This window comes from Drosophila virilis, chromosome 2 (genome assembly GCF_030788295.1).
Source record: "Drosophila virilis strain 15010-1051.87 chromosome 2, Dvir_AGI_RSII-ME, whole genome shotgun sequence".
NCBI lineage: Eukaryota > Metazoa > Arthropoda > Insecta > Diptera > Drosophilidae > Drosophila > Drosophila virilis.
In genome coordinates this window covers 26,182,476-26,199,332 of record NC_091544.1, presented here as the reverse complement: position 1 = coordinate 26,199,332, position 16,857 = coordinate 26,182,476, and the positions used below count along the sequence as shown (strand labels likewise).

Genomic DNA, 16,857 nt, shown 5'->3' with positions numbered 1-16,857 from the left:
CAAATCTCAGCCCATGCGAAATGTTTTCTGGGTACGTGTGTGTGTGTGTGATTTCTTATTATGAGCTTTTCCACTTTATCAACGGAAAATCTGCTGGCAACCGCACACATGCCCATGCTCATTGCTGCACAATTACTCAATGGGCCCCGACAGCAGTACCGATTGAAATGCCCAGCTCCAGAGCTGAAGCCCCAAGCTGCCAAGCACATAGCACCCAGCACCCAGCTCCCAACCCCATTCCCATTGCCATTCCATTACATTCCATCCTCGACTTGTTAGTCGGCCTGCTGCTAACTTTTTGGCATTATTTTTGGCGCGCCAGCAAATGCCAGCCAAGCGCTTGCCTGCGACGCGCATCTTCAGCTTAATTGAAATTTACTTTTGCTGCTGCTGCTGCTGCTGTTGATGCTGTTGATGCTGCTGCTGGTGAATGTCTGCATGCATTTTGCATTGGCTGTGGCTCCCACACATTTTGCAAGTGCTTTCGGCACTTTTACTGCACTCCAGCAGACGCTTATATAATCACAAAAATACCAACAACAACAAAACAGAAGAAGAAATATTAAATAATTTACGGGGCAAATGTATTGGAATTCTTAACGAGTTGTTGCTGATGCTGCTGCCGCAAGACCCTTTTACCACTTGCCAGACATTGAGCTGCTTGTAGCTGCCAAGTCGTACAACAAAATCGTGGCGCATTTATCAATGTCAGTCCACGCGGAGGCCATACAAATTGATGTGTATTTAATTGAAAGCGAGCGCTAATTAGAATTATGCCTAAGCTGCTGTGTAATGCCAGAGAAAATCGAGTTCGTGTCTTAAGTCTTTTGTTTGTCATTTTAATTTTTTTTTTTTGGTTTTGCAGTGTCCACTGCACACTTCCTTGTTATTAGCCATTCCCACGCAGTTGGGCAACAGCATCGCGTGAGTCATAGCCTTTCTTTGCGCGCAGATGACACAAAACGTAGGCTAAGCAAAAATAAATTGAACATTTATTATGTTTTTCTAGGCAGCCCCACAAAAAAAAAAAAAAGAAAACCCAAAACGACTAGGCAAACTCTTACACAATCATTGCAGCTGAACTCTGAACATGAGCCGAGAAATTAGAAAAAAAAAAAAACATAAAATGATGCTAAGCGAGCTGCAGGCACAGCTACAACTAGTCAGCACATGGCCATATGCCAAGCTGGCAGGCTGAAAGTCAACAAGTCACAAAGGCTCGTCTTCAGTTTGGAGCAGGCAGTTGACATTTTTTGCTTTTCAGTGCTGCCGAGCATTTTCCGGCAGCCCAAGCACAGCTTTGAAATGCCAAGCTGCCAGTTTAGGGCCACGTTTTGATGGACATTAGGCGCACTTTGAGCCGCCTTCATTTGCCGCCTTTGGACAAATCAAAACGACAAACAAAAAGCAACGCCCAAGAAATAGGAAAAATAAAAAATAAAAACAAAACAAAAGAAGAAAAACAGAAAATCTGCAAGATCTTTGCGGGCGTGCAAATTCCCACACTGCAACAAATGCCGCGCATTCCCCACACTCTGTGCCACACTCTACTCACCCATATACGCGAACCGGATTGCCGACGGCAGCGGCAGCGGCAGCAGCGCGACTTTTGGCCCGACATAAGCAGCAGTGGCAGCAGCGGCGGCAGCAAGAGTAAATGACAATGCCGCCGCGCCATGACTAACTATGACATAATACCAGCGGAAGATGCAACCGAGATGCGGCGCGCTGCAAGCCACATGCATGTAATTGCAGCCGAGCTGCGGTGGGAGTGCGGTTGTACTCGCTCATAATCATCGGCTGAGAAGGCCTACAGCTGGCGGTACTAGCTGACGTAAGTGAGTGACAAACGATGCCAAAACTGCAACTTGGCTGTCGCTCAAACAATGCGCAAGTGTCACACGTTGCGTATGCGTAATGTGCGTTAAGCATGCGACACATGCGCCCAGCTAGAGTCCAACTTTGTGATGTAGTCGTGCGGAGCTTCTAGCAGCGACGCGATGCGACGATGCGACGATACGACTCGTGTGCACGCTGCCGATGCCAACGCCGACGCCGTCGTCGTCGGCGACTTTTGCTCTGCTGCTTTTGGCCGCTTCTGCTGATGAGGCCCAAGTGGTTTTTCCTTTCGCTTTCAGAAATCATTTCGCTTCGACAACGTTAACGATAAAGTCGCAAAACGCGCAACACAGCGCCTCTCGTTTGGCTCGTCTCGTGCGGTTCGTAGTTTAATCAGTAACAGCTTTAAGCACAAAACAGTCACTGTCACTGTCACTGTGACTGCGACTGTGACTGAGTGTTTTGTTGTCTGCCTGTTTGCCCAGTCAAGTGGCAAAGAGTTCGTCTTCGCATTTGGCTGTCTTCAACGTTTCGCTGCACATTCTAAATGGCTTTTCCGTAGTTTTCGCACCTTGCGAAACACACAAATCTTTACGCATTTACATACGAAACGAAGACGAAGAAGAAGAAGAAGACGAGCATAAAACAGCAGAATTTTCGTTTCGATTATTGTCGGTAGTTTTTTTATGCTCATTTTCTACATGAGCGCTGCTGGCATGACAAACAGTTTCACATAATGAAAATGAATCGCTCGCTGATTTTGTGTTAAATTTCAAAAACAAAAACGAAATCTTAAAAAATATACACAGGAAGAAGAAAAAGAAAAACATAAAAAGGGCCAACCGAAAAACCATTAAAAAAAAAAACAACAACAACAACTTGTGCGTCTTATAATATTCCGTATTTATATGATTTGCTTGCGTGCTGTTGTGTTGTCTGTTTACAGTGCATTCCATGTGAATATCTACTTTAACTAGCAGCTTAAGCACTTTGGATAACCTTTTGGAGTACTACATATCATAAATTACAATTTCGGCTGTGGATATACGCCCCGACTTGGATTAATTAGTTAGGAACAGCGCCATGTTGAAAATTAGCTATCATATGTGCGCCTTTCTGTTGGGTGAGTATTCAAAAAAACATATAAGAAAATATATATTGAAAATAAAAAAATGTTTAAATATTGACAAATTTTGAGGATCATGCAAATGGAATAGTTTTACTGCTTATTCCACGATTTTCCCTACTAACTCAATTGTTTATTATGAATATGAAAATATAAAATATGAAAGTATGACAAAATATAAAGTGGCGGAAAAGTCAGGAAGTTTTGCGTTTAATATTAACTTTTGTTATATTCCCAAACATATTAATAAAAATTGTTGATGATATTTAAACAGAAATATTTAGAGCGCCGGAAAACAATATCTTAAAAAAAGTTTATGTTAGTTTTAGGAATCACAATAAATAAAACACAGTTGAGGGAAAATTGAAATTAGATAATAATAATAAAGGATTGAGATTCAATAAATATATATTATTTAAATTGCATTAAAAAAATTTTATAAGAAATATTTAAATATAATAAATAAATAATATTTTAATGCAATGAATGTATAATGGAAAAAATTCCTTACTAGTTCAAGTTTCTTTTGAATTAAGTTAGTTTTATTTCAATTGAACAAAATAGAAATACTTTAATGCAAATAATTATCTAAATTAGGTTCAATAGAACTAGCTTATATAATGCTTGAAAATAAGTTTGCTGGTACATGAAATCAAAAACAATTGAATTCGTTTCCTTAAGACAGTCATTATTAGGGACTCTGGCGCATTGGTCACGCATCATATTGACCTTCCTTCTTGGCTTAATTACGCATTCCGACAATCGCATCGGGCAGAGCTCATCTTCTCTCGATAACTAATTCGCATGATCATTAGCTGGCGCTGCCTCTTTAATCTTTCATAATAGGAAATTATGCATTGACTCAAGGTCCGCACATTAACGTAACCCAGCATCTGTTTATGGGAGTTTCTATCAAAGTTTGTCTATGCCCGAGTCCAATTAGTTGTGAATTTCGCCAAGAGATGCTTCCAGGTAACCGTCTGGCCGAAATGAGAAAAATAAATGGGTCTGAACAATTATACTTAACGGATATTGGGTCAGGCCCAAGATAATTATATGCGCATGTACAATTTATTATAAACCTCTTGAGCGGACGCCTCCACGGAAGCTGTGTGCGACTCACTTGCCTGGTCTTGAAACGAGGAATTCAAATTGGTTTTGAATAGGCTAAGGAAAACAAAAGCAAAGACATACCAGACAAAAGCTCAAGCCTCAAACCGCAATCGGGCATCATCTGCCCAGTCATAGTTCACAGCGTCGCCCAAAACAAAGCCAGGGAAAAGTTTTAGGGGAATTGAAACTGAAATTCATTTGAATTAAATGCGAATCTTTTAAAGGCACGACAAGACGGAGTCTTTCTCTCTTTCTCCAGTGCCTTGTATATATTCGCCAGATGATGAATGAGGCGCTGCGATTGCATAATCCCAGCCAGCCAGCCAGACAGTCAGTCACTCCGACAGCGAATTTGACTGCAATTTGTGCCTGGCCAGACGAAGCCGACGATGCCACAGCCAAGGCGATTAGCATTGGTTCTGCAATTGCCAGTGCAATTGCCTTAATTGCAGCAAGCGCATCTTCCGCTTGCATTTTGTAAGAACAGTGGCCGCAAAAAAAACTGTAAGCCAGCAACAGTGCCAGCCATAAGTCATATACATATGGACGTCATGGTAATTAGGCGTTCGGTGGCTTTAAAGTCACGGAGTAGAAGTGGTTTTTTATGTACCCACATGTACTCAGGTTTCTTTTTGTTTTATTTTTTCGGTACAGTACAAAAACTGTTTGGCTAGATTTGGGAAGTTACTATGAAATGAAAATTTTCTAATTTCAGAAATAAAAAAAATGTTTTTTTAATTTTATAATTCAGGCTTTTTATTCTTACATTTTTGTTTAAGCAAGTAAGTTTGAACAAGAACAAGAAAATAATCATCGAATTTTTTTTTCAAGTAAAAAATTTTAATTGATGTAGTGGAAACTTAAGTTTAAGCAAGAGTTTTCATTGGCAATTATCTAAAGGCTAGTAAGAAGACGGCTAACCATTTTTTTTTCGAGTGTAGTACTCCGCTTTGGTAATCCATAACATTTGATTGACATGGCATTTTAATTGTTTGACCCTCATATTGGGTATACATATGTGTTTTTTGTGGCCAATTTGGCAGCCGAATTGACACAAGTGTACAAATATCGCGGTGGGAATATTTGCGGTCTTAACGATGTCTTTTTGTATCAAAAAGCCATCAATTGTCAAATATATAAAAACAACAACAAAAAGAGATTTAAAAACAATACACACACGTGCACACGCACACAGAACTTAGATAGCGTCAGCCTTGAGCATCATTAAGTACCCAGGTACATATATACACGCACACACACACAGACGGGCACACGCATAAATCATGTGGCTCGTCTCGTGTCTTGCAAGCGAAAGTGTTGCGAGTGCGAGGCACATCAAGCTGAAGGTCAGACTGCTGCTGCTGCTGCCCCACTGATCGTTGCACCACTTGAGTTTCCAACTATTTTTTTTTTGTTTATTTGAAGATTTAATTCACGATTTCTTTTACGTCTTTACAGCCATAACAACGGCAATGCTATGGGCCAATGTGCTGGGGCAGCAGGCGCAGCTGCTGGATGAGGATGAGGATGTCTTTGGCAGGCCCTGGCCCACGTACAGTCTGCAGAATATGCCCAAGACGAAGTTCACATGCCGTGACAAGATACTTGGCGGCTACTATGCCGATCCCGAGACGCAGTGTCAGATGTTTCATGTCTGTGTCAAGCTGCCCGGAGTGGGGGTAAGTGTTGGGGCGGGTGTGGCGACAGGTAAAGACAGCAACAACAACAGCAAAAACAAAAAGAACGGCTGCGGCAGAAATGCGGCAACTATAAAAGAAGGCTTAAGTTAGGGTATAAGCCATAGGGCAAAGGTATAGAGTATATGATATAGAGAATGGAGTGTTGATTATAGGGCATAGAGGTTTAAGTTAGAACATCAAACGTATACATACGTTATAGAAGAGGCTCTAGTCGGGAGTTTCCGACAAGCGGATACCAAATAGTTTCCTCCATATGAGTCGAACTCTTAACATACTACACTACTTGACGTAGCTTGCGTTACGAGCTCATTCGCTTTAGTCGTAATTAAAATATATCTACTAAAAAAAGCAGTTTCCTAACTTTTAATCGAACTCGCAACATACTGCCCTCATCTCTACTCAGCAACCAAAGCACAGTTGACTCCTAGCGAGAAAAACGCGAACTCAAATAGCAGCACAGAAAAAAATCGCAATGGCAACGCTGATGATAGAATTTAGAAAGCTACATGTTAAATTTGGTGGCTCTAGGTCTTATACTGTTACGAGATTTGCTCGAAAAAGAGGTTTCCGAAATCGATTCTTATCGATTGCTTGTAAAAAGGGCAAGTTAAAGATTATCGGAAGCAAAAAAGGAATTCGCAAGAGATCCCGCGTTTATACATACCGACGCACGCACAGACTGGCGGACGGACAGGTATACGGACATGGCCAGATCGACTCGGCTGTTGATGCTGATCAAGAATATATATATTTATAGGGTCGGAGCTACACAACTACATTATATTCAGCTCCTTAGCTTGACGAGCTCTTACATACAGATATATGGACATGGCTAGCCTCAGCTGTGGATCGTCAGCCAGTCTTCTCCTTCTCCCCGTTTCATACCAGTAATAATAGTCTAGTCTCTCAGCTTTTAAAATATATCATCTTTAAACTTTGCACAGGTCCGCAGTACAAATGTCAAAACGGGTCAGATTGGACCGCTATATCATATAACTGTCATAGATCGGTAATGTTGTTAGCTCAAAAAAGGATTACGATCCCTGATTTTATCGATTACTTGGAAATGGGGCAGTTATCGATTATCGGAAACAAACTCGCACAGCGCGGGCACTAGGAGAACCTACATTCCAACTCTTAAGTCTCTACCTCCTATAGGTTCTCAGATCCTTGGGTTCCTACATGCGGACGGTCAGACGGACATGGCTAGATCGAATCGGTAAAGTTTTACTGCAATCAATCTTAGTTTATCCAAAGTCTACCCATGGTCTTCAGGCCAGATACTAATAGTTGGGAATTTGAACCGGCGACCACAAAAAATATATTTAACACAAGTTAAAATTGATTCAATTTTAATAGATATAGATGCACGTGTCTGAGTACAGTCTAGCTGCACATTCATGTCTTTGTAAAAGGCATAGAAAATTTAATGTTCCCGCCGTTGGGGCCTCTTCCGAAAAGTAAAAAAAAAAAAACAAAAAGAGGGAAACCGAGAAAACGTCTGATTCCGTTTACTTGCGGACGCCTTTTTGTAAAATCTTTCGTTTGGTTGCCGCTGTCGGCTAAATGGCAAATCTTCTGCAGCTCCAGCGCCGAACAGTCGTAGTCGATGGTGGTTGGCTGGTGGATGCGAGGTGCGGGAAGCGGGTTGCAATGGAACTGATGAGACTTCGTGACTGCCAGGTTGTCAGCCGGTTGCAGTTGTAGCTAAGGCCAAAGTTAAAGAAAAAGCAGCATTTGCTCTCTGTATAAAGTGACCTTTAAGTGTATAGAGCGTTCGGTACGTTTTCAGTTAATTGTCTGTCACATAGAGAGCGAGAGAGTAAGAGAGATGGAGAGATCTAACGTCCGGACTTGGCGCAATGTCGTTGCAATTCGCTGCTCTCAAACTGATTCATCTGATGCGTGCTATGCAGCTCATGGTAGATGGTATCAAACATCTTGGATAGCTGCGCCTCACGCTCCTGTTCCTGCAGCTGCAGCGCCAACCGCTGCTCTGACCACAGGCTCTTAAACATTTCTGAATACATAGCCAGTTTGCGCTGAAAGGCGAGCCGTTGCTTTTGCACCTTCTTGTTGGCCTCGGCCAGGAGCAAATTTAGGCGGGTAAGCATTTGATTTTTCTGCTCCAGCTGTTGGTTATTCTGCTCGAAATTAAGTGCCAGCTGTGCGAGTATATGCTGTATTTCCAGCATCTCCTCAAAGCTGGCTGCCGCATCCGCTTTGATGTGCTTCAGTTGGGCGCACAGCTGGCGTTGCCCCTCGCACAGCACGTTGTCACAGCTAATGAGTAGTTGTTCCTGATCCTGCAGAAATTTATCATAGAATTGAATGGAGGTTGGATCTGATTTGGTAAAGGCGCTGCGCAGACTGCTGCCTGTGAACCCCAATTCCAGCTGAGAGCTGCTGCAGCTGATCTTAAGCAACTCCAGCAGCTCAAACAGCTGAAATTTGCGACCGCTACCGCTCCAACATTTTAGGCTAAACATCTTTTCACTCAGGCAATGGCATTTGTTCCGCTCCCGTAAATAGAGGGCCTTCCAGATTTTGGCGCAACCAATTGCCGATACCGTATCCAATTGTATATCCGGCACAGTTGTATAGTTAATGATAATTGTGGTCTCATCCTCGCCCAGCAAATCCTTTAGGATTCGTGTCAGCCGTATATTGTAATACCTGAGATGGGTTTTCGGATTGCCTGCTAACGCACTGATGATCCGCAGCAGTGAGGCCATCGGTGTGGCCAGTTGTAGCAGCATCTCCGGCTGTTGGACACACATCAGATGGACTAGCTGCAGGTTGCCATGCAGGTGCATCGATTGCTCCAGATTGGTTTGCCTCACGCATATCGTGAACAGAGCATAGGGATAGTCATTGGCTGTCATCTTGTGATCCGACTGCTGCTGCTGCTGCTGCTGCAGTTGTCCAATGACCTTCTCTATATACATGTAAACATCATGGGATGAGGCAACAAAATGTTCCCGTGCCTCCGTCAAGCAGTCATTGTCATCCGATCCGACATTATGGACCAACTGGTCTTGCACTACATAGTGCTGCATATGCTTGATGGATATGTTAATTTCCATGGTCACTTCCATGGTATAGACGTGGCTAAATAAATTATTTAGAATGCGATCGATCATATCCAATTTGATAGCACGATCGTCCTCTATGGCTGTGCCATAATCGGGCCAGTTGCCATAGTTGAATATTGTGCTGGTTTTACCCTTGAGCACATCATCCAGAACACTCGCGATGGCCTCCTCACAGACGTCCGATTGCTGCTGATTGAGCTCAGACAATTTGCGAAATAGATACATTTTAGCCTATGGAAGGAATTGTGCGGCATTGAGTTGCGGCATGCAGCAAGCGGCAACCAATTGCCTCTCTTACCATGTTTAACGAAATGAATTAGGTCCAGGCCACAATGGTACGAGTTTTGTGTGGTATCGAATTGAACTATACTATACATATGGATTTTGAGTTGTCAATTAGCCTACTGCTTCTGTTACTATGTCTACACATAGACAAGAATCGAGAACGTTCACTTCAATTAACAGAAAATGTGTGCACAGCATCACCTGGCCTACCACGTCTTCCACGGCTGCCGCCGCTGCCAATGGCTGCCACGGCTGCTGCTGCTGCCGGATGCCACTAAAATGCCAAGTGCCACAGCAACACACACAAATGCCAAAGTTCGGCAACGGCCTTTGGCTTGTTAAAGTCAAAACCTTGCCGTGGATGTATTGTAACCATTGTCACGATATGCGCAACGACATCTTTCGAGATCGTAAAGTATGCCTGCACACTGATATCATATCTTTGAGCGAATGTATTTCTTATACATCAATAGAATTATTACTAGTATTCAATATAGCTTGAAACTAATGAACAATATTTAACAAAGCTACTAAGGTCTTCGCCTGACTTCGAACCAGTCCGAAACTTGAACCTGCATTCCGGAGCCCATAAAATAAAACCCCCTTAACCTTTGTATCCACACATGCAAATTTATGTTATGGCTATGAAGTCGAAGTATATATATTTTTCACCAGCTCAGCATCCGTCCGTCTGTCCGTCTGTCCGTCTGTGTGTGCTCGTCGATCTTTGGTATTTCAAAAGTGTTTGTGCCATATTTAAAACCTTTACGTTCCACTAAAATCGGACAATAAACAACAAAGATATTTAAGCATTTCAAAAAGTAATATAGGTATAATTAGGAGAGTTAACAAATATTTGGGGTTGATCTATGAACAATTTCATCTATGAACAATTTAGCTATGATAAAATATTAAATTAGATTTTAAACTAGGATTTTTGAATATTCAAATATATATACATATAAAATTTATAAGCATATATAATAAACTATTAATATATAAAACGAAAATTTAAATTATAAAATTAAAATTTTGTATAGAGTTTGTTAAGATGGGATTAAATTTGGTTCGGCACATAACACATTGAAGGGTTTAGGGAAAACAAATGAAAACTTGTTTTGGACAGGTTTAAAAAAGAATAAGTGAAACAGTATTCAATTTTTTAATTATATACAATTTATAGATGTTGGGATTTGCTGACCTATTCTTCAATTTATATAAGATCTCTCTATATTCTGCATTTTATGTGAAGAGAAGAGAACAATTTATAGATTCTCACGCAATTTGTGACCGCTTTTGCTGTTGTTGTTGTTGTTGTTGCTGTTGTTGTGGTTGTTGCTGGTTTTCTCAATAACCTAAAGAAAAAAGAAACAAAAAACCGCTTGAAACTAATTTTGCCCACTTATTAAATTGAATTTTGCATGTTGATCTGGTTATGTGCTTACGCTGTTAATGCTGTTAATGCCGTTTACTGTTTGCGCAGCTCTCACATCGAAGAGTTAATTCGTTTGTCCAACAGGTGCAGGACTATCGCTTCCTCTGCCCAAATAGCACTGCCTTCGATCAGGAGCTACAGATCTGCGCCAACTGGGCGGACGTCGACTGTGACAAGGCACCGGCATATTATGATGGCAACAATCTAAACGATTTATATCGCGGCGGCGAGGAGAGCAAGAGCCCCAACCAGGGCGAGGAAGAGGAGGGCACCTTCCATTTGCAGCGCGCCGAAAGTGGTCAGCAATATGCTCAGACATAATTATCCAATTATAATATATTATTTATTTTTCGCATCCATTATAAACATTTGACCTGATTGCAGGTGATGTGCGTCGCTCCAAGGAGAATCGCGGCGATCAAAAGTCGCGCCCCAGACATAATTATGGGCAAACAGCGTCCAGTGGCAGTGCGGACAGCACGCAAACATCCAGGCGACCCATCACCAGCTATTATACACCCACGACAACAACAACGACAACAACAACCAGCACCGAGCGCAGCTACTACAACAACAACTACAACAACAACAACTACAACAACAACAACGATGATTCGAAGCGTAAGCCATCCAAACAATGGAATCTTCAAATTTATTACACAAATTAATCACGCGCTTGTCTCTGCATCTGCTTTTTTTTCCCGCCACAGAAGACATCGATGATATCTTCAAGGGTTCCCACAGCTCGCACTTCTTTGCCAATCGCCATGGCGGTCGCGAATTTGACGAGGAGCCGGCTGTGGTTGCGCGTTCCAGACCCAACGATTTCAACGATTATAGTCGCAAGACCACGGAGGCGGCCAGCAAGACGCGTGCCACGCCCACGCGGGCACAGCGTACCAGCAGTCAGATACCCGCATTCACAGCAACAACAACAACCACTAGCAGCACAAGTGCACCTACCAGTAAATCCCTAAAGAAGATAACGCTGCATGCCGCCTACAATACAGGCTTCCCGGACTACACGCAACACCCTAAATCGAGTACGCCCAGCAGCGTGGCGCCCACGGCGGGCACCACACCACGTCTGGGCAGCGGCATTACCAGCCGGTTTAGTTTTGGACTGAACGACTATCAAACCCAGGAGCGTATACAGCCGACCACGTATAATCCGAACAATGGATATCGCTTCAAGAGCACGGAACTACCGGCCAGCTCGACCAAGCTAACGGGCAAGAATGCTCAGGACTTTGACAAGGAGACGACCAGGCGTCATAATAAGCCCACGGTGGCGGCGCGCAAGCAAAAACTAGGCCCACAGGAGTCCAACTACATAAATCACAACGAATTTGCCGAGCTGCCCAAGGCGAAGCTGCAGCAGCCCCAGCCTTTCCAGGCCACATCAGGTGCCACCCGCAAGCCCGCCCAGCTGGAGCCACAGTATCAGCGGCCGCGTGCGAACGGTCAACAGTTGACGCGCGTGGGCAGTCAGGAGCCGGCGCCGTTTAAGTCCTCGTCAGCTGCCAAACCGCGCACCTTCACCAGCCGCGGCAGCATCACCTACAAGGCCACCACGCAACGCTATGCCGACGATGAGTTCTATTACCCGACAACCACCAGCACGACGGCAAATCCCAGCAAGAAGTTGTCTACGCAAGCCTACACGCCCACCACCTTTAAGCCCACCACATACAAGAAGCCCTACGAGACGAACTATTATCAGGCACCGCAAACGTTGCGTCCCAGCCAGAGTGCGAGTCCCAAGAAGACATCCGCTGTGACGCCGCAGTCGGTACCGACCACCACGGCCAATCCGTACTACAATGTGGATGAAGATGATGGCCAATACCATCCGGAGCTATATGAGAATGATTTTCCGCGCAATCGTTTCAAGTTTCTGCGCAACAGATCCACCAGCTCTGGCACCACAACAAGCACGACCAGCGCTCCGGCAGTGAGCCGGCAGCCACATGGCTTTCATCAGGCGCACAGCCATCTGAGGAGCCAGCAGCAGTCGGCGTATCAGAAGGAGCGCGAGCAGGAACAATCGGATCTGAGCGACGAGGATGAGCTCTTCAAGACGGCGCAATCGCTCAACTTTGGCGCTGCCAGCATTAACAAGCTACGCGCTGACATCTACAAGGCGGAGAAGACATCACAGCAGTATAACTCGCAGTACAGTCCACAGCTGGCGCCATCTAGTCCGAAGACGACCGCACAGACGAGCAGCAGCCCAACAACCACAACCACAACCACAACGAGCACAACAAGACGCCCCACAACAACCACAACCACAACGACAACAACAACTATAAGGCCAACCACGAGCTCCGCCTTGGAGCTTAAGAAATCAGCGAAGAGCAAAAAGGAGGATAAGAAAAGCAAATCCAAACGGCCTCCACATGCCGATGAGGATACCAGCTACGACTATGCCTACTATGACACGGACTGAGCTACAGTTCCGGACCAGCCCACACATTAAACTGCAAGCTCCATGTTTTGAATTCCTTCATCATAAACTAAACAATGTTCATAGCATAAAAGCATGCATCAACTAAACATCCCAATCCTCTCCAGCAGCAATAATATAGGTGCCACAGTATTTTATAAAAACAACAAAAAATGAAGAAGTAGAAAGAAAATTACCCATTTTCAACGATTGGTCAAATTTTTCATTGCCTTCGGCTGCTCGCACAGCCCTCGATTACCCAATAACACTCGCGTACATTCATTCAATCAGATGCGTTCTAATGAATTTCCATGCGTGTATCTAGTTATTTAAATAAAACAAACATATTTTTAGTCGTTAGACAATTGTTAAACTGAAACGAAGCGAAACACAGAAAAATATTCAAGAAAAACAAATACTTTTCGACCTGGAGCCAACTAAATGTAAACAAAATATTTCTATTCAACAATTTGTATTTGTAATGATTTTCGATTGTATTGTATTGCGAAATTTGTATTAATTTTAAGTTTTCTTGTAAATAAAATGATAAATAATATTTTGTTTCGATAAGTGCTTGCTGCCGTTGCGAAATAACTAACGAATAATTTTTAAATGCTCAATGAAAGCGCGCTAAATGTGTAGAAACTATCGTAATCGATTCTTTGTCTGAATAATTGCTACTCTGCAGCCCTGGCATATCGATGCTTGCTCTGAAATATTGGTATCGAAGCCGTAGCTGGCAAATCAAATACGCGGATGCAGCCCTTTTAGCGCGCAAGTTTGAAAAGGCTTGTTTTTGTGTTTTTAAATAAATTTTAGTTTAGTTTATCTTAAAGCATATAAATTAAATTAGTTAAAATGTGTGCAATGCAGTTAAAATTGCGGCGCTTAGTCTTTAAATTTCTGACGCACGCAGCGCGGCATTGGGAATAAATAAAGCAGCATATTGAAGGCAGCCAAGCCCACAGCAAAAGCGCAGGACGCAGCCACATCAATAGTTTCCTGCAGGATGACAATAAACTTATAGATGAATATATACGTCATATAGTTAACTCACATCTGGATCGGGCAGGCCCAAGCGTTCGTGCATAAAGTCCGCTGGCTTGGGGCAAATCACGGAGGCGGTGGGCGTGCAGTTCAGCTTGCGCGTCTGAAAGGCGATGCTGTGCAGCAGCGAGGAGGCGTAACGTGTGTGCGTGCCCTTAGTGTTGTCCTGCAGCCAGGGCTGCAAGCCCTTAAAGGAGCTGTAGAATCAAGTAATATTAAATGTATATTCTGACGGTGACGGTAATCTTGCAACTTGCCGCACGGTGCCACTGGCTAAGGCAATGCTTATGACCAGCACATAGGTCACTGCAATGGCTGCATTGAAGGGCACCTTCACCACCAGCAGAAACGATATGCTCATCTGTTCGGCCAGGACAAAGCTGGACCATAGTGCCACAAAGAGATAGGCAAAAACGGTGCCATTATTGAACTTGGTATCCAGTAGCAAGCTGCGAATTGATGTAGAATGAAAAGAATATTCAATATGTATAGACTAAGATATAGGAGAGATCATAAAATCTGCACTTACGGGTAGACAACACAGCTCGCCAAGACTGCAGAGACCGCTGAGAAGGGTATGGAAACGGAATTGTAGGCAACGAGCAGCGTGGTGCCCGAATAGAGACCCTCCGGTGTATCCTGGGAGAACTTTTTGCGCCAAATGGGAACTGCAAGACGAAGAATTTGAACTGGGAAACCAAAGATTAGCTTATATATAGCTTACATAAAGATATGGTGGCCAAAATGCCGCAGCCATAGGACAGACCAAGTATATTCAGTATCAAGCCATTTCGGGTAAAGAAGCCACTCGCATCATCCTATAAGATTCAATACATGTTATTAAGCTGAGATTAACCCGAGATATATACGAACACCCACGCCGAGATTCGTGTAGAAGGCCCACAATATGGCCATGGCTATGGGCAGGACCAGCAAACGGAGGAAGAGCGTCTTCATACCGACCACACCACACGAAAAGGTGGAGGCCAGGAGTTTTCTAAAAAGCAAAACAAATAAGAACTAATTGTTCCAGAAGAATACCTTAAAGATGCGCCAGTTTGATTGCTTACAAATAGAGCATGATCCAAACTTTGAGTTCACCGGGCTTGCCATAGGCCAGTGGAACCTTGCCCGAGCCCATGTTGTTCAGCGAGGCATCGGAAATGGGTGTTTCTCTGGAGAAGCGCTCCACGAGCGCCTCAATCTGTTGGCTGGACTCTAGAAAACGATCGCGACTGCGACGATCCACAGTGGAGAGGCACAGATAATACATGAGCGGATTCTCCAACTGGGGACAGGGAAAACCAATGGCATGAAAGTACTCCAACATGGCTCGAGTGCCGCCCGAGTAGACAACTCCGCCCAGGCACAAAAACAGCGCACGATCCAAAAAGGGAAAGACATCGGAGCGTGGCTTCTCCAGCGACAACAAAATGCCGCAGCCCGTCTTCTTGGCCGTATTCGAGAGTATGGAGATGAGCAGATAGGCGCTCAATGGATCCAGGCCCTGCGTGGGCTCATCCAGCAGCAGCATGACTGAAAGTAGTTCATGCTGAATAAAACCGGCTGTGCATGACTAGATTAGGATTAGATGACTCACCCGGATCTCGGACCAGCTGTATGCCAATGGCCAGGCGTCTGGCCTCGCTGATGTTCAGGTACTCCACACGCTTGTGGGCCACCTGCGAGAGCGCCAGATCTGCCAGCACCTGACGCACCTTGGAGCTCTTCAAATATCCACCCAGCTGCAAAGAAGCAACAGCTTTAAGTCATGAAAACTCAAGGATAAGGTCTGCACCTACAATGGTGGGCGTATAGTGTAGTGTCTGGGCCACTGTCAGGCCGGGCACAAAGGTGCAGGATTGGGTTACATAGCCGCAGCGTTGCTGGAACAGCGCCTTGCTCAGCGGCGATCCATTGAGCAGCACCTGACCACGAGTGGCGCCATCTGCGCGCCTGGCTATGACGTCTAGCAATGCGCGTTTGCCGCTCCCTAAAAAAATACAGAATGCCTTAAAGTCGGCACCTTACGTTATGTAGTCGAGCTGCCTACCCTTGGAGCCCAGAATGGCCATCACCTCACCACTGTGCACGGTAAGGTTGACGCCTTTGAGCACCAGCGCCGAGTTGCCGGCACCATTGAAGCAGCCACCACCGTCAACCTGGAAAGAGAGCGCACAAGAGAGCGGACCCAAAACAAAAGACTTCAATTGGAATTTTAGCTCTAACCACTTCCAGTACACTTGCCTCGGTGGTGTGGAATATGTTGTGTGCTTCCAGTACGTAATCGCTGCCAATCATTTTCATAGCCAAAAACGAAAATAACTCTTCAGAAACAGCTTTGTTTGTTGTTCTTCTGCTCTATGCCTCACACGCTGTACGCCGTTGAAGAGCGGCTCAAAGAACTCGCAGTGGCTGGAAGTAAACAGTGCACAACACTGGCATGAGTGTTGAGTTGTGAGCCAAGAGAGAGAAAGCAAGGAAGAGAGGAAGATTGACAGATTGGGAGAGAGCGAGCTGTATAAGAATCTTTAAATATAATTCATATATTCGAATAGATTTATTCGAATATTCAAAACTATGCACTTATCAAAATGCATTTTAAATTAATATTTATTTTATTATATTAGTAATGTCATGTTTTTAAAAAATGCAACACACCAAAAAAAAAATATAATAATAACCGTGCACACGTCTAAACCAATTGAGCGCACAATTCCAACTGAAGCTGTCGCTGATCCGCACACAAGCCACAAGACAATTCCAAT

At 44.0% G+C, this 16,857-nt stretch overlaps 3 protein-coding genes across 4 annotated transcripts; 1 reads left to right on the top strand and 2 right to left on the bottom strand.

Annotated features, from left to right (window-relative positions):
• The first annotated feature begins 2,145 nt into the window (after positions 1-2,145).
• Positions 2,146-13,598, top strand: LOC6632510 (mucin-5AC). 2 transcript variants are annotated; one of them, XM_002055979.4, is made up of 6 exons: positions 2,146-2,219; positions 2,786-2,962; positions 5,537-5,757; positions 10,678-10,891; positions 10,978-11,214; positions 11,304-13,598. In XM_002055979.4, the coding sequence occupies exons 2-6, from the start codon at positions 2,923-2,925 to the stop codon at positions 13,043-13,045; spliced, it is 2,454 nt and encodes an 817-aa protein (XP_002056015.2). In that variant the 5' UTR covers positions 2,146-2,219; positions 2,786-2,922; the 3' UTR covers positions 13,046-13,598. The 2 variants fall into 2 exon arrangements, with proteins under 2 accessions (XP_002056015.2, XP_015025912.1); XM_015170426.3 differs by having other exon boundaries at positions 10,642-10,891.
• LOC6632511 (kinesin heavy chain) lies at positions 7,114-9,317 on the bottom strand. Its single transcript, XM_002055980.4, has 2 exons — positions 9,172-9,317; positions 7,114-9,104 (listed from the first exon to the last, which is right to left on the bottom strand). The coding sequence occupies exons 1-2, from the start codon at positions 9,172-9,174 to the stop codon at positions 7,620-7,622; spliced, it is 1,488 nt and encodes a 495-aa protein (XP_002056016.2). The 5' UTR covers positions 9,175-9,317; the 3' UTR covers positions 7,114-7,619.
• A 237-nt stretch (positions 13,599-13,835) lies between the features above and the next one.
• On the bottom strand, positions 13,836-16,805 carry LOC6632509 (ATP-binding cassette sub-family G member 5). Its single transcript, XM_002055978.4, has 12 exons — positions 16,751-16,805; positions 16,337-16,504; positions 16,143-16,251; positions 15,892-16,082; positions 15,690-15,834; positions 15,160-15,625; positions 14,969-15,086; positions 14,814-14,907; positions 14,619-14,757; positions 14,347-14,538; positions 14,100-14,286; positions 13,836-14,044 (listed from the first exon to the last, which is right to left on the bottom strand). The coding sequence occupies exons 2-12, from the start codon at positions 16,394-16,396 to the stop codon at positions 13,931-13,933; spliced, it is 1,815 nt and encodes a 604-aa protein (XP_002056014.2). The 5' UTR covers positions 16,397-16,504; positions 16,751-16,805; the 3' UTR covers positions 13,836-13,930.
• Between the last annotated feature and the right edge of the window lie 52 nt (positions 16,806-16,857).